General features: G+C 43.3%; 1 protein-coding gene across 22 annotated transcripts in view; it reads left to right on the forward strand.

The window, feature by feature from the left end:
• The window catches only part of sls (sallimus), a 143,834-nt gene that overhangs the window by 98,609 nt on the left and 24,073 nt on the right, over positions 1-21,152 (forward strand). For 16 of the 22 annotated variants that reach the window (XM_070208463.1, XM_070208475.1, XM_070208468.1 and 13 more), the window contains 2 exons: positions 66-20,090; positions 20,394-20,618. The exons of 4 other annotated variants lie outside the window; for them this stretch is intronic. In XM_070208463.1, coding sequence (XP_070064564.1) covers positions 66-20,090; positions 20,394-20,618 — 20,250 coding nt within the window. The remainder of the gene's footprint in view (positions 1-65; positions 20,091-20,393; positions 20,619-21,152) is intronic. 2 more of the 22 variants (XM_070208466.1, XM_070208478.1) reach the window with 2 other exon arrangements.

Consider the following 21,152-nt stretch of genomic DNA (forward strand, 5'->3'; position numbering starts at 1 on the left):
ATATTACACAAAACAATAACCAAAATACAAACCGAATTAAGACTAAAAGCATATTTTTTACACAGATACAAAACAAGCCACTGACACAAAACACACACAACATAAGACACCAACACAAATTAAAGAAACACATGAAGTTGAGATAACGGAGATTCCCGAAACTATACAAATTGTTGAAAAACTCACCAAAGATGGTCAAAAGAAGAAAAAAATCATACGCACACGTGTAATAAAGAAGGTTAAGGGCGACAAGCAAGAAATCACCAAGATTGAAACCATCGAAGAGGACAACAAACAGCCCGAGACAATTGTCACAGTAGAAGAAGCTCCCATATATCAAAGAGAGCCTGAACAAATCAGCGAACTTCCGGAAGAGGTTCACATTGTTGAAACAGTAGCCGAAGACGGCAAGCTGAAAAAGAAGAAGACCCGCACACGTGTTATCAAAAAGGTTAAGGGTGACAAACAAGAAGTCACCAAGATTGAAACCATTGAAGAGGATGACAAACAACCCGAGACAACTGTAACAGTGGAAGAGATTCCTGTGGAAGAAGAACAACCTGAAGAAATCAAGGAGCTTCCAGAGGAGGTTCGTGTGGTTGAAACAGTAACCGAAGACGGCAAGCCTAAGAAGAAGAAGATACGCACACGTGTTATCAAGAAGGTTAAGGGCGACAAACAAGAAGTCACCAAGATTGAAACCATCGAAGAGGATGACAAACAACCAGAGACAACTGTCACAGTGGAAGAGATTCCTGTGAAAGAAGAACAACCTGAACAAATCCAGGAGCTTCCGGAAGAGGTTCGTGTGGTTGAAACAGTAACCGAAGACGGCAAGCCTAAGAAGAAGAAGATTCGCACACGTGTTATCAAGAAGGTTAAGGGCAACAAACAAGAAGTCACCAAGATTGAAACCATCGAAGAGGATGACAAACAACCAGAGACAACTGTTACAGTGGAAGAGATTCCTGTGGAAGAAGAACAACCTGAACAAATCCAGGAGCTTCCAGAAGAGGTTCGTGTTGTTGAAACAGTAACCGAAGACGGCAAGCCTAAGAAGAAGAAGATACGCACTCGTGTTATCAAGAAGGTTAAAGGTGACAAACAAGAAGTCACCAAGATTGAAACAATCGAAGAGGATGACAAACAACCCGAGACAACTGTCACAGTGGAAGAGATTCCTGTGGAAAAGGAGCAGCCTGAACAAATCCAGGAGCTTCCGGAAGAGGTTCGTGTGGTTGAAACAGTAACCAAAGACGGCAAGCCTAAGAAGAAGAAGATACGCACACGTGTTATCAAGAAGGTTAAGGGCGACAAACAAGAAGTCACCAAGATTGAAACAATCGAAGAGGATGACAAACAACCCGAGACAACTGTCACAGTGGAAGAGATTCCTGTGGAAGAAGAACAACCTGAAAAAATCCAGGAGCTTCCAGAAGAGGTTCGTGTTGTTGAAACAGTAACCGAAGACGGCAAGCCTAAGAAGAAGAAGATACGCACTCGTGTTATCAAGAAGGTTAAAGGTGACAAACAAGAAGTCACCAAGATTGAAACCATCGAAGAGGATGACAAACAACCCGAGACAACTGTCACAGTGGAAGAGATTCCTGTGAAAGAAGAACAACCTGAACATATCCAGGAGCTTCCGGAAGAGGTTCGTGTGGTTGAAACAGTAACCGAAGACGGCAAGCCCAAGAAAAAGAAGATTCGCACACGTGTTATCAAGAAGGTTAAGGGTGACAAACAAGAAGTCACCAAGATTGAAACCATCGAAGAGGATGACAGGCCAACAGAGACAACTGTCACAGTGGAAGAGATTCCTGTGGAAGAAGAACAGCCTGAAAACATCCAGGAGCTTCCAGAAGAGGTTCGTGTTGTTGAAACAGTAACCGAAGACGGCAAGCCTAAGAAGAAGAAGATACGCACTCGTGTTATCAAGAAGGTTAAAGGTGACAAACAAGAAGTCACCAAGATTGAAGCCATCGAAGAGGATGACAAACAACCCGAGACAACTGTCACAGTGGAAGAGATTCCTGTGGAAGAAGAACAACCTGAACAAATCCAGGAGCTTCCAGAAGAGGTTCGTGTTGTTGAAACTGTAACCGAAGACGGCAAGCCTAAGAAGAAGAAGATACGCACGCGTGTTATAAAGAAGGTTAAGGGTGACAAACAAGAAGTCACCAAGATTGAAACCATCGAAGAGGATGACAAACAACCCGAGACAACTGTCACAGTGGAAGAGATTCCTGTGGAAGAGGAGCAGCCTGAACAAATCAGGGAGCTTCCGGAAGAGGTTCGGGTGGTCGAAAGAGTAACCGAAGACGGCAAGCCTAAGAAGAAGAAGATACGCACACGTGTTATCAAGAAGGTTAAGGGTGACAAACAAGAAATCACCAAGATTGAAACCATCGAAGAGGATGACAGGCCAACAGAGACAACTGTCACAGTGGAAGAGATTCCTGTGGAAGAAGAACAGCCTGAAAAAATCCAGGAGCTTCCGGAAGAGGTTCGTGTTGTTGAAACAGTAACCGAAGACGGCAAGCCCAAGAAGAAGAAGATACGCACACGTGTTATAAAGAAGGTTAAGGGTGACAAACAAGAAGTCACCAAGATTGAAACCATCGAAGAGGATGACAAACAACCCGAGACAACTGTCACAGTGGAAGAGTTTCCTGTGGAAGAGGAGCAGCCTGAACAAATCAGGGAGCTACCGGAAGAGGTTCGCGTGGTCGAAACAGTAACCGAAGACGGCAAGCCTAAGAAGAAGAAGATACGCACACGTGTTATCAAGAAGGTTAAGGGTGACAAACAAGAAGTCACCAAGATTGAAACCATCGAAGAGGATGACAAACAACCCGAGACAACTGTCACAGTAGAAGAGATTCCTGTGGAAGAAGAACAACCTGAACAAATCCAGGAGCTTCCAGAAGAGGTTCGTGTTGTTGAAACAGTAACCGAAGACGGCAAGCCTAAGAAGAAGAAGATACGCACACGTGTTATTAAAAAGGTTAAGGGCGACAAACAAGAAGTCACCAAGATTGAAACCATTGAAGAAGATGACAAGCAACCAGAGACAATTGTCACAGTGGAAGAGATTCCTGTGGAAGAAGAACAACCTGAACAAATCCAGGAGCTTCCGGAAGAGGTTCGGGTGGTCGAAACAGTAACCGAAGACGGCAAGCCTAAGAAGAAGAAGATACGCACTCGTGTTATCAAGAAGGTTAAGGGTGACAAACAAGAAGTCACCAAGATTGAAACCATCGAAGAGGATGACAATCAACCCGAGACAACTGTCACAGTGGAAGAGATTCCTGTGGAAGAAGAACAACCTGAACATATCCAGGAGCTTCCGGAAGAGGTTCGTGTGGTTGAAACAGTAACCGAAGACGGCAAGCCCAAGAAAAAGAAGATTCGCACACGTGTTATCAAGAAGGTTAAGGGTGACAAACAAGAAGTCACCAAGATTGAAACCATCGAAGAGGATGACAGGCCAACAGAGACAACTGTCACAGTGGATGAGATTCCTGTGGAAGAAGAACAGCCTGAAAAAATCCAGGAGCTTCCGGAAGAGGTTCGGGTGGTCGAAACAGTAACCGAAGACGGCAAGCCTAAGAAGAAGAAGATACGCACACGTGTTATCAAGAAGGTTAAGGGTGACAAACAAGAAGTCACCAAGATTGAAACCATCGAAGAGGATGACAAACAACCAGAGACAACTGTCACAGTGGAAGAGATTCCTGTGGAAGAAGAACAACCTGAACAAATCCAGGAGCTTCCAGAAGAGGTTCGTGTTGTTGAAACAGTAACCGAAGACGGCAAGCCTAAGAAGAAGAAGATACGCACACGTGTTATTAAAAAGGTTAAGGGCGACAAACAAGAAGTCACCAAGATTGAAACCATTGAAGAAGATGACAAGCAACCAGAGACAATTGTCACAGTGGAAGAGATTCCTGTGGAAGAAGAACAACCTGAACAAATCCAGGAGCTTCCGGAAGAGGTTCGGGTGGTCGAAACAGTAACCGAAGACGGCAAGCCTAAGAAGAAGAAGATACGCACTCGTGTTATCAAGAAGGTTAAGGGTGACAAACAAGAAGTCACCAAGATTGAAACCATCGAAGAGGATGACAAACAACCCGAGACAACTGTCACAGTGGAAGAGATTCCTGTGGAAGAAGAACAACCTGAACATATCCAGGAGCTTCCGGAAGAGGTTCGTGTGGTTGAAACAGTAACCGAAGACGGCAAGCCCAAGAAAAAGAAGATTCGCACACGTGTTATCAAGAAGGTTAAGGGTGACAAACAAGAAGTCACCAAGATTGAAACCATCGAAGAGGATGACAGGCCAACAGAGACAACTGTCACAGTGGATGAGATTCCTGTGGAAGAAGAACAGCCTGAAAAAATCCAGGAGCTTCCGGAAGAGGTTCGGGTGGTCGAAACAGTAACCGAAGACGGCAAGCCTAAGAAGAAGAAGATACGCACACGTGTTATCAAGAAGGTTAAGGGTGACAAACAAGAAGTCACCAAGATTGAAACCGTCGAAGAGGATGACAAACAACCCGAGACAACTGTCACAGTGGAAGAGATTCCTGTGGAAGAGGAGCAGCCTGAACAAATCAGGGAGCTTCCGGAAGAGGTTCGGGTGGTCGAAAGAGTAACCGAAGACGGCAAGCCTAAAAAGAAGAAGATACGCACACGTGTTATCAAGAAGGTTAAGGGTGACAAACAAGAAATCACCAAGATTGAAACCATCGAAGAGGATGACAGGCCAACAGAGACAACTGTCACAGTGGAAGAGATTCCTGTGGAAGAAGAACAGCCTGAAAAAATCCAGGAGCTTCCGGAAGAGGTTCGTGTTGTTGAAACAGTAACCGAAGACGGCAAGCCCAAGAAGAAGAAGATACGCACACGTGTTATAAAGAAGGTTAAGGGTGACAAACAAGAAGTCACCAAGATTGAAACCATCGAAGAGGATGACAAACAACCCGAGACAACTGTCACAGTGGAAGAGATTCCTGTGGAAGAGGAGCAGCCTGAACAAATCAGGGAGCTTCCGGAAGAGGTTCGCGTGGTCGAAACAGTAACCGAAGACGGCAAGCCTAAGAAGAAGAAGATACGCACACGTGTTATCAAGATGGTTAAGGGTGACAAACAAGAAGTCACCAAGATTGAAACCATCGAAGAGGATGACAAACAACCAGAGACAACTGTCACAGTGGAAGAGATTCCTGTGGAAGAAGAACAACCTGAACAAATCCAGGAGCTTCCAGAAGAGGTTCGTGTTGTTGAAACAGTAACCGAAGACGGCAAGCCTAAGAAGAAGAAGATACGCACACGTATTATTAAGAAGGTTAAGGGCGACAAACAAGAAGTCACCAAGATTGAAACCATTGAAGAAGATGACAAGCAACCAGAGACAACTGTCACAGTGGATGAGATTCCTGTGGAAGAAGAACAACCTGAACAAATCCAGGAGCTTCCGGAAGAGGTTCGGGTGGTCGAAACAGTAACCGAAGACGGCAAGCCTAAGAAGAAGAAGATACGCACACGTGTTATCAAGAAGGTTAAGGGTGACAAACAAGAAGTCACCAAGATTGAAACCATCGAAGAGGATGACAAACAACCCGAGACATCTGTCACAGTGGAAGAGATTCCTGTGGAAGAAGTACAACCTGAAAAAATCCAGGAGCTTCCAGAAGAGGTTCGTGTTGTTGAAACAGTAACCGAAGACGGCAAGCCTAAGAAGAAGAAGATACGCACTCGTGTTATCAAGAAGGTTAAGGGTGACAAACAAGAAGTCACCAAGATTGAAACCATCGAAGAGGATGACAAACAACCCGAGACAACTGTCACAGTGGAAGAGATTCCTGTGGAAGAAGAACAACTTGAACAAATCCAGGAGCTTCCAGAAGAGGTTCGTGTTGTTGAAACAGTAACCGAAGACGGCAAGCCTAAGAAGAAGAAGATACGCACACGTGTTATCAAGAAGGTTAAGGGCGACAAACAAGAAGTTACCAAGATTGAAACCATTGAAGAAGATGACAAGCAACCAGAGACAACTGTTACAGTGGAAGAGATTCCTGTGGAAGAAGAACAACCTGAACAAATCCGGGAGCTTCCAGAAGAGGTTCGTGTGATTGAAACAGTAACCGAAGACGGCAAGCCTAAAAAGAAGAAGATACGCACACGTGTTATCAAGAAGGTTAAGGGCGACAAACAAGAAGTCACCAAGATTGAAACCATTGAAGAAGATGGCAAGCAACCAGAGACAACTGTCACGGTGAAAGAAATTCCTGTGGAAGAAGAGCAGCCTGAACAAATCCAGGAGCTTCCGGAAGAGGTTCGCGTGGTTGAAACAGTAACCGAAGACGGCAAGCCTAAAAAGAAGAAGATACGCACACGTGTTATCAAGAAGGTTAAGGGTGACAAACAAGAAGTCACCAAGATTGAAACCATCGAAGAGGATGACAAACAACCCGAGACAACTGTCACAGTGGAAGAGATTCCTGTGAAAGAAGAACAACCTGAACAAATCCAGGAGCTTCCGGAAGAGGTTCGTGTGGTTGAAACAGTAACCGAAGACGGCAAGCCCAAGAAAAAGAAGATTCGCACACGTGTTATCAAGAAGGTTAAGGGTGACAAACAAGAAGTCACCAAGATTGAAACCATCGAAGAGGATGACAAACAACCCGAGACAACTGTCACAGTGGAAGAGATTCCTGTGGAAGAAGAACAACCTGAACAAATCCAGGAGCTTCCGGAAGAGGTTCGTGTGGTGGAAATAGTAACCGAAGACTGCAAGCACAAGAAAAAGAAGATTCGCACACGTGTTATCAAGAAGGTTAAGGGTGACAAACAAGAAGTCACCAAGATTGAAACCATCGAAGAGGATGACAAACAACCCGAGACAACTGTCACAGTGGAAGAGATTCCTGTGGAAGAAGAACAACTTGAACAAATCCAGGAGCTTCCGGAAGAGGTTCGGGTGGTCGAAACAGTAAGCGAAGACGGCAAGCCTAAGAAGAAGAAGATACGCACACGTGTTATCAAGAAGGTTAAGGGTGACAAACAAGAAGTCACCAAGATTGAAACCATCGAAGAGGATGACAAACAACCCGAGACAACTGTCACAGTGGAAGAGATTCCTGTGGAAGAAGAACAACTTGAACAAATCCAGGAGCTTCCAGAAGAGGTTCGTGTGATTGAAACAGTAACCGAAGACGGCAAGCCTAAGAAGAAGAAGATACGCACACGTGTTATTAAGAAGGTTAAGGGCGACAAACAAGAAGTTACCAAGATTGAAACCATTGAAGAAGATGACAAGCAACCAGAGACAACTGTTACAGTGGAAGAGATTCCTGTGGAAGAAGAACAACCTGAACAAATCCAGGAGCTTCCGGAAGAGGTTCGTGTGATTGAAACAGTAACCGAAGACGGCAAGCCTAAGAAGAAAAAGATACGCACACGTGTTATCAAGAAGGTTAAGGGCGACAAACAAGAAGTCACCAAGATTGAAACCATTGAAGAAGATGGCAAGCAACCAGAGACAACTGTCACGGTGAAAGAAATTCCTGTGGATGAAGAGCAGCCTGAACAAATCCGGGAGCTTCCGGAAGAGGTTCGCGTGGTTGAAACAGTAACCGAAGACGGCAAGCCTAAAAAGAAGAAGATACGCACACGTGTAATCAAGAAGGTTAAGGGTGACAAACAAGAAGTCACCAAGATTGAAACCATTGAAGAGTATGACAAGCAACCCGAGACAACTGTCACAGTGGAAGAGATTCCTGTGGAAGAAGAACAACCTGAACAGATCCAGGAGCTTCCAGAAGAGATTCGTGTTGTTGAAACAGTAACCGAAGACGGCAAGCCTAAGAAGAAGAAGATACGCACTCGTGTTATCAAGAAGGTTAAAGGTGACAAACAAGAAGTCACCAAGATTGAAACCATCGAAGAGGATGACAAACAACCCGAGACAACTGTCACAGTGGAAGAGATTCCTGTGGAAGAAGAACAACTTGAACAAATCCAGGAGCTTCCAGAAGAGGTTCGTGTTGTTGAAACAGTAACCGAAGACGGCAAGCCTAAGAAGAAGAAGATACGCACTCGTGTTATCAAGAAGGTTAAAGGTGACAAACAAGAAGTCACCAAGATTGAAACCATCGAAGAGGATGACAAACAACCCGAGACAACTGTCACAGTGGAAGAGATTCCTGTGGAAGAAGAACAACTTGAACAAATCCAGGAGCTTCCAGAAGAGGTTCGTGTTGTTGAAACAGTAACCGAAGACGGCAAGCCTAAGAAGAAGAAGATACGCACACGTGTTATCAAGAAGGTTAAGGGCGACAAACAAGAAGTTACCAAGATTGAAACCATTGAAGAAGATGACAAGCAACCAGAGACAACTGTTACAGTGGAAGAGATTCCTGTGGAAGAAGAACAACCTGAACAAATCCGGGAGCTTCCGGAAGAGGTTCGTGTGATTGAAACAGTAACCGAAGACGGCAAGCCTAAAAAGAAGAAGATACGCACACGTGTTATCAAGAAGGTTAAGGGCGACAAACAAGAAGTCACCAAGATTCAAACCATTGAAGAAGATGGCAAGCAACCAGAGACAACTGTCACGGTGAAAGAAATTCCTGTGGAAGAAGAGCAGCCTGAACAAATCCGGGAGCTTCCGGAAGAGGTTCGCGTGGTTGAAACAGTAACCGAAGACGGCAAGCCTAAAAAGAAGAAGATACGCACACGTGTTATCAAGAAGGTTAAGGGTGACAAACAAGAAGTCACCAAGATTGAAACCATCGAAGAGGATGACAAACAACCCGAGACAACTGTCACAGTGGAAGAGATTCCTGTGAAAGAAGAACAACCTGAACAGATCCAGGAGCTTCCAGAAGAGATTCGTGTTGTTGAAACAGTAACCGAAGACGGCAAGCCTAAGAAGAAGAAGATACGCACTCGTGTTATCAAGAAGGTTAAAGGTGACAAACAAGAAGTCACCAAGATTGAAACCATCGAAGAGGATGACAAACAACCCGAAACAACTGTCACAGTGGAAGAGATTCCTGTGGAAGAAGAACAACCTGAACAAATCCAGGAGCTTCCGGAAGAGGTTCGGGTGGTCGAAACAGTAACCGAAGACGGCAAGCCTAAGAAGAAGAAGATACGCACACGTGTTATTAAGAAGGTTAAGGGTGACAAACAAGAAGTCACCAAGATTGAAACCATCGAAGAGGATGACAAACAACCCGAAACAACTGTCACAGTGGAAGAGATTCCTGTGGAAGAAGAACAACCTGAACAAATCCAGGAGCTTCCGGAAGAGGTTCGGGTGGTCGAAACAGTAACCGAAGACGGCAAGCCTAAGAAGAAGAAGATACGCACACGTGTTATTAAGAAGGTTAAGGGTGACAAACAAGAAGTCACCAAGATTGAAACCATCGAAGAGGATGACAAACAACCCGAGACAACTGTCACAGTGGAAGAGATTCCTGTGGAAGAAGAACAACCTGAACAAATCCAGGAGCTTCCAGAAGAGGTTCGTGTTGTTGAAACAGTAACCGAAGACGGCAAGCCTAGGAAGAAGAAGATACGCACACGTGTTATCAAGAAGGTTAAGGGTGACAAACAAGAAGTCACCAAGATTGAAACCATCGAAGAGGATGACAAACAACCCGAGACAACTGTCACAGTGAAAGAGATTCCTGTGGAAGAAGAACAACCTGAACAAATCCAGGAGCTTCCAGAAGAATTTTGTGTTGTTGAAACAGTAACCGAAGACGGCAAGCCTAAGAAGAAGAAGATACGCACACGTGTTATTAAGAAGGTTAAGGGCGACAAACAAGAAGTTACCAAGATTGAAACCATTGAAGAAGATGACAAGCAACCAGAGACAACTGTTACAGTGGAAGAGATTCCTGTGGAAGAAGAACAACCTGAACAAATCCAGGAGCTTCCGGAAGAGGTTCGTGTGATAGAAACAGTAACCGAAGACGGCAAGCCTAAAAAGAAGAAGATACGCACACGTGTTATCAAGAAGGTTAAGGGTGATAAACAAGAAGTCACCAAGATTGAAACCATTGAAGAAGATGACAAACAACCCGAGACAACTGTCACAGTGGAAGAGATTCCTGTGGAAGAAGAACAACCTGAACAAATCCAGGAGTTTCCAGAAGAGGTTCGTGTTGTTGAAACAATAACCGAAGACGGCAAGCCTAGGAAGAAGCAGATACGCACACGTGTTATTAAGAAGGTTAAGGGCGAGAAACATGAAGTCACCAAGATTGAAACCATTGAAGAAGATGACAAACAACCAGAGACAACTGTCACAGTGGAAGAGATTCCTGTGAAAGAAGAACAACCTGAACAAATCCAGGAGCTTCCGGAAGAGGTTCGTGTGATTGAAACAGTAACCGAAGACGGCAAGCCTAAAAAGAAGAAGATACGCACTCGTGTTATCAAGAAGGTTAAGGGCGACAAACAAGAAGTCACCAAGATTGAAACCATTGAAGAAGATGACAAACAACCCGAGACAACTGTCACAGTGGAAGAGATTCCTGTGGAAGAAGAACAACCTGAACAAATCCAGGAGCTTCCAGAAGAGGTTCGTGTTGTTGAAACAGTAACCGAAGACGGCAAGCCTAGGAAGAAGAAGATACGCACACGTGTTATTAAGAAGGTTAAGGGCGAGAAACAAGAAGTCACCAAGATTGAAACCATTGAAGAAGATGACAAACAACCCGAGACAACTGTCACAGTGGAAGAGATTCCTGTGAAAGAAGAACAACCTGAACAAATCCAGGAGCTTCCGGAAGAGGTTCGTGTGGTTGAAACAGTAACTGAAGACGGCAAGCCTAGGAAGAAGAAGATACGCACACGTGTTATTAAGAAGGTTAAAGGCGAGAAACAAGAAGTCACCAAGATTGAAACCATCGAAGAGGATGACAAGCAACCAGAGTCAACTGTCACAGTGGAAGAGATTCCTGTGGAAGAAGAACAACTTGAACAAATCCAGGAGCTTCCGGAAGAGGTTCGGGTGGTCGAAACAGTAACCGAAGACGGCAAGCCTAAGAAGAAGAAGATACGCACACGTGTTATCAAGAAGGTTAAGGGTAACAAACAAGAAGTCACCAAGATTGAAACCATCGAAGAGGATGACAAACAACCCGAGACAACTGTCACAGTGAAAGAGATTCCTGTGGGACAAGAACAACCTGAACAAATCCAGGAGCTTCCAGAAGAGGTTCGTGTTGTTGAAACAGTAACCGAAGACGGCAAGCCTAAGAAGAAGAAGATACGCACACGTGTTATTAAGAAGGTTAAGGGCGACAAACAAGAAGTTACCAAGATTGAAACCATTGAAGAAGATGACAAGCAACCAGAGACGACTGTTACAGTGGAAGAGATTCCTATGGAAGAAGAACAACCTGAACAAATCCAGGAGCTTCCGGAAGAGGTTCGTGTGATTGAAACAGTAACCGAAGACGGCAAGCCTAAAAAGAAGAAGATACGCACACGTGTTATCAAGAAGGTTAAGGGCGACAAACAAGAAGTCACCAAGATTGAAACCATTGAAGAGGATGGCAAGCAACCAGAGACAACTGTCACGGTGAAAGAAATTCCTGTGGAAGAAGAGCAGCCTGAACAAATCCGGGAGCTTCCGGAAGAGGTTCGCGTGGTTGAAACAGTAACCGAAGACGGCAAGCCTAAAAAGAAGAAGATACACACACGTGTTATTAAGAAGGTTAAGGGTGACAAACAAGAAGTCACCAAGATTGAAACCATCGAAGAAGATGACAAACAACCCGAGACAACTGTCACAGTGGAAGAGATTCCTGTGGAAGAAGAACAACCTGAACAGATCCAGGAGCTTCCAGAAGAGGTTCGTGTTGTTGAAACAGTAACCGAAGACGGCAAGCCTAAGAAGAAGAAGATACGCACTCGTGTTATCAAGAAGGTTAAAGGTGACAAACAAGAAGTCACCAAGATTGAAACCATCGAAGAGGATGACAAACAACCCGAGACAACTGTCACAGTGGAAGAGATTCCTGTGAAAGAAGAACAACCTGAACAAATCCAGGAGCTTCCAGAAGAGGTTCGTGTTGTTGAAACAGTAACCGAAGACGGCAAGCCTAGGAAGAAGAAGATACGCACACGTGTTATTAAGAAGGTTAAAGGCGAGAAACAAGAAGTCACCAAGATTGAAACCATTGAAGAAGATGACAAGCAACCCGAGACAACTGTCACAGTGGAAGAGATTCCTGTGAAAGAAGAACAACCTGAACAAATCCAGGAGCTTCCGGAAGAGGTTCGTGTGATGGAAACAGTAACCGAAGACGGCAAGCCTAAAAAGAAGAAGATACGCACACGTGTTATCAAGAAGGTTAAGGGTGACAAACAAGAAGTCACCAAGATTGAAACCATCGAAGAGGATGACAAACAACCCGAGACAACTGTCACAGTGGAAGAGATTCCTGTGGAAGAAGAACAACCTGAACAAATCCAGGAGCTTCCAGAAGAGGTTCGTGTTGTTGAAACAGTAACCGAAGACGGCAAGCCTAGGAAGAAGAAGATACGCACACGTGTTATTAAGAAGGTTAAAGGCGAGAAACAAGAAGTCACCAAGATTGAAACCATTGAAGAAGATGACAAGCAACCAGAGACAACTGTCACAGTGGAAGAGATTCCTGTGGAAGAAGAACAACCTGAACAAATCCAGGAGCTTCCAGAAGAGGTTCGTGTTGTTGAAACAGTAACCGAAGACGGCAAGCCTAGGAAGAAGAAGATACGCACACGTGTTATTAAGAAGGTTAAAGGCGAGAAACAAGAAGTCACCAAGATTGAAACCATCGAAGAGGATGACAAGCAACCAGAGTCAACTGTCACAGTTGAAGAGATTCCTATGGAAGAAGTACATCCTAAACACATCCAGGAGCTTCCAGAAGAGGTTCGTGTGCTTGAAACAGTAACCGAAGACGGCAAGCCTAAGAAGAAAAAGATACGCACACGTGTTATCAAGAAGGTTAAGGGCGACAAACAAGAAGTCACCAAGATTGAAACCATCGAAGAAGATGGCAAGCAACCAGAGACAACTGTCACGGTGGAAGAAATTCCTGTGGAAAAGGAGCAGTCTGAAGTAATCCAGGAGCTTCCAGAGGAGGTTCGTGTGGTTGAAACAGTAACCGAGGATGGCAAGCCTAAGAAGAAGAAGATACGCACACGTGTTATCAAGAAGGTTAAGGGTGATAAACAAGAAGTCACCAAGATTGAAACCATTGAAGAAGATGACAAACAACCAGAGACAACTGTCACAGTGGAAGAGATTCCTGTGGAAGAAGAACAACCTGAGCAAATACAGGAGCTTCCAGAAGAGGTTCGTGTGGTTGAAACAGTATCCGAAGACGGCAAGCCTAAGAAGAAGAAGATACGCACACGTGTTATCAAGAAGGTTAAGGGTGATAAACAAGAAGTCACCAAGATTGAAACCATTGAAGAAGATGACAAACAACCAGAGACAACTGTCACAGTGGAAGAGATTCCTGTGGAAGAAGAACAACCTGAGCAAATACAGGAGCTTCCAGAAGAGGTTCGTGTGGTTGAAACAGTATCCGAAGACGGCAAGCCTAAGAAGAAGAAGATACGCACACGTGTTATCAAGAAGGTTAAGGGCGACAAACAGGAAGTCACCAAGATTGAAACCATCGAAGAAGATGGCAAGCAACCAGAGACAACTGTCACGGTGGAAGAAATTCCTGTGGAAGAGGAGCAGTCTGAAGTAATCCAGGAGCTTCCAGAGGAGGTTCGTGTGGTTGAAACAGTAACCGAGGATGGCAAGCCTAAGAAGAAGAAGATACGTACACGTGTTATCAAGAAGGTTAAGGGTGATAAACAAGAAGTCACCAAGATTGTAACCATTGAAGAAGATGACAAACAACCAGAGACAACTGTCACAGTGGAAGAGATTCCTGTGGAAGAAGAACAACCTGACCAAATACAGGAGCTTCCAGAAGAGGTTCGTGTGATTGAAACAGTAACCGAAGACGGCAAGCCTAAGAAGAAAAAGATACGCACACGTGTTATCAAGAAGGTTAAGGGCGACAAACAAGAAGTCACCAAGATTGAAACCATCGAAGAAGATGGCAAGCAACCAGAGACAACTGTCACGGTGGAAGAAATTCCTGTGGAAGAGGAGCAGTCTGAAGTAATCCAGGAGCTTCCAGAGGAGGTTCGTGTGGTTGAAACAGTAACCGAGGATGGCAAGCCTAAGAAGAAGAAGATACGCACACGTGTTATCAAGAAGGTTAAGGGTGACAAACAAGAAATAACCAAGATTGAAACCATCGAAGAGGATGACAAACAACCAGAGACAACTGTCACAGTGGAAGAGATTCCTATGGAAGAAGAACAACCTGAACAAATCCAGGAGCTTCCGGAAGAGGTTCGTGTGGTTGAAACAGTAACCGAGGATGGCAAGCCTAAAAAGAAGAAGATACGCACACGTGTTATCAAGAAGGTTAAGGGTGACAAACAAGAAGTCACCAAGATTGAAACCATCGAAGAGGATGACAAGCAACCAGAGTCAACTGTCACAGTTGAAGAGATTCCTATGGAAGAAGTACATCCTAAACACATCCAGGAGCTTCCAGAAGAGGTTCGTGTGATTGAAACAGTAACCGAAGACGGCAAGCCTAAGAAGAAAAAGATACGCACACGTGTTATCAAGAAGGTTAAGGGCGACAAACAAGAAGTCACCAAGATTGAAACCATCGAAGAAGATGGCAAGCAACCAGAGACAACTGTCACGGTGGAAGAAATTCCTGTGGAAGAGGAGAATTCTGAAGTAATCCAGGAGCTTCCAGAGGAGGTTCGTGTGGTTGAAACAGTAACCGAGGATGGCAAGCCTAAGAAGAAGAAGATACGCACACGTGTTATCAAGAAGGTTAAGGGTGATAAACAAGAAGTCACCAAGATTGAAACCATTGAAGAAGATGACAAACAACCCGAGACAACTGTCACAGTGGAAGAGATTCCTGTGGAAGAAGAACAACCTGAACAAATCCAGGAGCTTCCAGAAGAGGTTCGTGTCGTTGAAACAGTATCCGAAGACGGCAAGCCTAAGAAGAAGAAGATACGCACACGTGTTATCAAGAAGGTTAAGGGTGATAAACAAGAAGTCACCAAGATTGAAACCATTGAAGAAGATGACAAACAACCAGAGACAACTGTCACAGTGGAAGAGATTCCTGTGGAAGAAGAACAACCTGAGCAAATACAGGAGCTTCCAGAAGAGGTTCTTGTTGTTGAAACAGTAACCGAAGACGGCAAGCCTAGGAAGAAGAAGATACGCACACGTGTTATCAAGAAGGTTAAGGGTGATAAACAAGAAGTCACCAAGAATGAAACCATTGAAGAAGATGACAAACAACCAGAGACAACTGTCACAGTGGAAGAGATTCCTGTGGAAGAAGAACAACCTGAGCAAATACAGGAGCTTCCAGAAGAGGTTCGTGTGATTGAAACAGTAACCGAAGACGGCAAGCCTGAGAAGAAAAAGATACGCACACGTGTTATCAAGAAGGTTAAGGGCGACAAACAAGAAGTCACCAAGATTGAAACCATCGAAGAAGATGGCAAGCAACCAGAGACAACTGTCACGGTGGAAGAAATTCCTGTGGAAGAGGAGCAGTCTGAAGTAATCCAGGAGCTTCCAGAGGAGGTTCGTGTGGTTGAAACAGTAACCGAGGATGGCAAGCCTAAAAAGAAGAAGATACGCACACGTGTTATCAAGAAGGTTAAGGGTGACAAACAAGAAGTAACCAAGATTGAAACCATCGAAGAGGATGACAAACAACCAGAGACAACTGTCACAGTGGAAGAGATTCCTATGGAAGAAGAACAACCTGAACAAATCCAGGAGCTTCCGGAAGAGGTTCGTGTGGTTGAAACAGTAACCGAGGATGGCAAGCCTAAAAAGAAGAAGATACGCACACGTGTTTTCAAGAAGGTTAAGGGCGACAAACAAGAAGTCACCAAGATTGAAACCATCGAAGAGGATGACAAGCAGCCCGAGACAACTGTCACTGTGGAAGAGATTCCTATGGAGGAAGAATATCCTGAACAAATCCAGGAGCTTCCAGAAGAGGTTCGTGTTGTTGAAACAGTAACCGAAGACGGCAAGCCTAAGAAGAAGAAGATACGCACACGTGTTTTCAAGAAGGTTAAGGGCGACAAACAAGAAGTCACCAAGATTGAAACCATCGAAGAAGATAACAAGCAACCAGTGACAACTGTCACAGTGGAAGAGATTCCTGTGGAAGAAGAACAACCTGAACAAATCCAGGAGCTTCCGGAGGAGGTTCGTGTGGTTGAAACAGTAACCGAAGACGGCAAGCCTAAGAAGAAGAAGATACACACACGTGTTATCAAGAAGGTTAAGGGTGACAAACAAGAAGTCACCAAGATTGAAACCATCGAAGAAGATGACAAACAACCCGAGACAACTGTCACAGTGGAAGAGTTTCCTGTGGAAGAAGAACAGCCTGAAAAAGTCCAGGAGCTTCCGGAAGAGGTTCGGGTGGTCGAAACAGTAACCGAAGACGGCAAGCCTAAGAAGAAGAAGATACGCACACGTGTTATTAAGAAGGTTAAGGGTGACAAACAAGAAGTAACCAAGATTGAAACCATCGAAGAGGATGACAAGCAGCCCGAGACAACTGTCACAGTGGAAGAGATTCCTATGGAGGAAGAACATCCTGAACAAATCCAGGAGCTTCCGGAAGAGGTTCGTGTTGTTGAAACAGTAACCGAAAACGGCAAGCCTAAGAAGAAGAAGATACGCACACGTGTTATCAAGAAGGTTAAGGGTGACAAACAAGAAGTCACCAAGATTGAAACAATCGAAGAGGATGACAAACAACCCAAAACAACTGTCACAGTGGAAGAGATTCCTGTGGAAGAAGAACAACCTGAACAACTCCAGGAGCTTCCGGAGGAGGTTCGTGTGGTTGAAACAGTAACCGAAGACGGTAAGCCTAAGAAGAAGACGATACGCACACGCGTTATTAAGAAGGTTAAGGGCGACAAACAAGAAGTCACCAAGATTGAAACCATCGAAGAGGATGACAAGCAGCCCGAGACAACTGTCACAGTGGAAGAGATTCCTATGGAGGAAGAATATCCTGAACAAATCCAGGAGCTTCCGGAAGAGGTTCGTGTGGTTGAAACAGTAACCGAAGACGGCAAGCCTAAGATGAAGAAGATACGCACACGTGTTATCAAGAAGGTTAAGGGTGACAAACAAGAAGTCACCAAGATTGAAACAATCGAAGAGGATGACAAAAAACCCGAGACAACTGTCACAGTGCAAGAGATTCCTGTGGAAGAAGAACAACCTGAACAAATCCAGGAGCTTCCAGAAGAGGTTCGTGTTGTTGAAACAGTAACCGAAGACGGCAAGCCTAGGAAGAAGAAGATACGCACACGTGTTATTAAGAAGGTTAAAGGCGAGAAACAAGAAGTCACCAAGATTGAAACCATCGAAGAGGATGACAAACAACCCAAAACAACTGTCACAGTGGAAGAGATTCCTGTGGAAGAAGAACAACCTGAACAAGTCCAGGAGCTTCCGGAAGAGGTTCGTGTGGTTGAAACAGTAACCGAAGACGGCAAGCCTAAGAAGAAGAAGATTCGCACACGTGTTATCAAGAAGGTTAAGGGTGACAAACAAGAAGTCACCAAGATTGAAACAATCGAAGAGGATGACAAGCAGCCCGAGACCACTGTCACAGTGCAAGAAATTCCCATGGAGGAAAAACAACCTGAACAAATCCGGGAGCTTCCGGAAGAGGTTCGTGTTGTTGAAACAGTAACCGAAGACGGCAAGCCTAAGAAGAAGAAGATACGCACACGTGTTATCAAGAAGCTTATGGGTGACAAACAAGAAGTAACCAAGATTGAAACCATCGAAGAGGATGACAAGCAGCCCGAGACAACTGTCACAGTGCAAGAGATTCCTGTGGAAGAAGAACAACCTGAACAAATCCAGGAGCTTCCGGAAGAGGTTCGTGTGGTTGAAACAGTAACCGAAAACGGCAAGCCTAAGAAGAAGAAGATACGTACACGTGTTATCAAGAAGGTTAAGGGTGACAAACAAGAAGTCACCAAGATTGAAACCATCGAAGAGGATGACAAGCAGCCCGAGACGACTGTCACAGTTGAAGAGATTCCTATGGAGGAAGAACATCCTGAACAAATCCAGGAGCTTCCGGAAGAGGTTCGTATTGTTGAAACAATAACAGAAGATGGCAAGCCTAAAAAGAAGAAGATACGCACACGTGTTATCAAGAAGGTTAAGGGTGACAAGCAAGAAGTCACCAAGATTGAAACCATCGAAGAAGATGACAAGCAGCCACAGACAACTGTCACAGTGGAAGAGATTCCCATGGAAGAAAAACAACCTGAACAAATCCAGGAGCTTCCGGAAGAGGTTCGTGTGGTTGAAACAGTAACCGAAGACGGCAAGCCTTCGAAGAAGAAGATACGCACACGTGTTATCAAGAAGGTTAAGGGTGACAAACAAGAAGTCACCAAGATTGAAACCATCGAAGAGGATGACAAGCAACCCGAGACAACTGTCACAGTTGAAGAGATTCCTATGGAGGAAGAATATCCTGAACAAATCCAGGAGCTTCCGGAAGAGGTTCGGGTTGTTGAAACAATAACCGAAGACGGCAAGCCTTCGAAGAAGAAGATACGCACACGTGTTATCAAGAAGGTTAAGGGCGACAAGCAAGAAGTCACCAAGATTGAAACCATCGAGGAAGATGAAAAGCAGCCCGAGACAACTGTCACGGTGGAAGAGATTCCTGTGGAAGAGGAGCAGCCTGAACAAATCCAGGAGCTTCCGGAAGAGGTGCGAGTAGTTGAAACAATAACCGAAGACGGCAAGCCTAAGAAGAAGAAGATACGCACACGGGTCATTAAGAAGGCTAAGGGCGATAAACAGGAAATCACTAAAATTGAAACGGTTGAAGAAGAAGATAAAAAGCCTGAAACAACAATAACAATAGAAGAAGCCAAAAGTCCATTTGGGGAAAAAATAAGTTTAAAGAAAAGAATTGTTGTTCCTAAGCCTGATGATGATGTTACTGTTGTTGAATTACCGGAAAGAAAATCAGTAATTCTTTCTGAAAAATATGATGGTACTCCAATCAAGACGGTTATTAAAACTAAAATTATAAAAAAAGTTCAAGGGTCGAACATGGAAGTTACCAAAGTTCAAACTGTCGATGAATATGAAAAACCAATTCAGACAAAGGTTACAGTTGAGAATTACCAAGCTCCTTTTCCAGATCTTCCGGAAGAAAAGTTCACAGAAGTTGTTGTTTTACCAGAGATAGTCGTTAATGAGGAAGTTGTTGATGCAGATGGCTTACAAAAAGTTATAAAATCTAAAAAGCGGGTCATAAAGAAACCCAAAGACGAATTTAAGGAAGAAGTAACGGAAATTGATATTACTGAACAAGATTCAGGAGAGCCCATTTATAAAATAACTGTCAATGAACTTCCATTTACGGAGCCTACTCAAACTGATAATAAGTCAGTTGAGTTACCAGAACAAGTAACTGAGCTAGAAGTCGTTTCTCCCGATGGAACAAAGAAGAAGAAAATTGTTAAGACAAGAACATTTAAAACAAAAATTGATGACAATCATGATGAAGTCACTACAGTTAATACTGTTGAAGAGGAAAATATGAAACCAATAACTAGTGTGCATGTTGAAATTGTCCCAGTCGATGAAACTTCTACATTGCCCATTCCTATTGAGGAGTTGCCAGAAGAAATTGTTTATACTGAGGAAATTGCAGATAATAAGAAGCCAAGAAAAAAGAAAACCAAAACTCGAACATTCAAAAAACAAGGTCTTGAGGATGAAGAATATTACCAAATACAAACTATTGAAGAAGAAGGCAAAGAGCCTTATTCACTTATACGCGTTGTTAGTGATGAAAGCATTGCCGACATTATTGATATTAGTAAACTCGATGATGAACAACTTCCTAAACACAAAAAACCAAAGCCACACAAACAGAGGGGTAAGAACACAAATCACAACACTATACTTACACCACATTTTACACAAGAGTTAAAAATGAAGAATACGCAAAATACATTTTATATAAGTAATTTATTATTAAAGGGGAGGCGCCGCCACTTAAAAACGCTTCCTTTTTTTTAAATATTTAATTTATTTAGCTAATACGCTGAAACTTAAGTATTAAATTTAAATGTTATCTTTGAAAAAATGTTAAACCTTAAGTTACATATCTGGACTGTTAATAACAAATTTTTCTAATCATTCCATATTAATCAAAATACATACCAAAACATAAACACAGCGGAGAAACAACAACCCGAACACACTGAAACGGAACACCCAGTTTACATAACTACATTCAAATCTGTACAAAGTGAAGATGGCGAAACCCAAATTCAAACTGAAATTAAAAGAGTTTGTCAAGAGGAAGGCATCGTTGTTGAGGAAATGCTAAGTGACACTGAACCCGTTACGGAAGACACTACACAATCAAATATTGAAATTGTCGAAGTCAGCGAGCCTACAGGTGATTTTCTTAAAATATTTTCTAACTCACATACATACAAAAACATGCATATTACGGCGAACAATTCTCGTAGTACAAACATGTTATTAGAATTAAGCAAAAGTTCTCAAATTCGTCTTCAAAAGATTAAAATTAACTTGTCCAGGTACTTGATTTGAGATTGCGATTAAAACGTTATGAATCAAAGCGAAAAAAGTAGCTAAAAATTTAGTAACACAAACATAAAATTTACACTGAAAAACACGAAATTCTGTTTGAACACTTTTGGCACTATAATTACTAACAAGATTGACTAGAAAACTTATAGTTACATAAGTATTCTAGTACATTGTATGTACTCAGGTTGTATTTGTACAATAAAAAAAGCGTAATATGTACATTACAGACATTGATCAACATTTTAGTTAACATTATATGCAAGCATCTTAAACACTTAACTTTATAAACTACAAAGTTGATGTGTTTTAACGCATTATAAAAAATGCAAATATAATTTTAACAAATTAGTTTAGTGCTAACACACAAACACATAAT

Source organism: Drosophila virilis, chromosome 3, assembly GCF_030788295.1.
Source record: "Drosophila virilis strain 15010-1051.87 chromosome 3, Dvir_AGI_RSII-ME, whole genome shotgun sequence".
Classification (NCBI taxonomy): Eukaryota; Metazoa; Arthropoda; class Insecta; order Diptera; family Drosophilidae; genus Drosophila; species Drosophila virilis.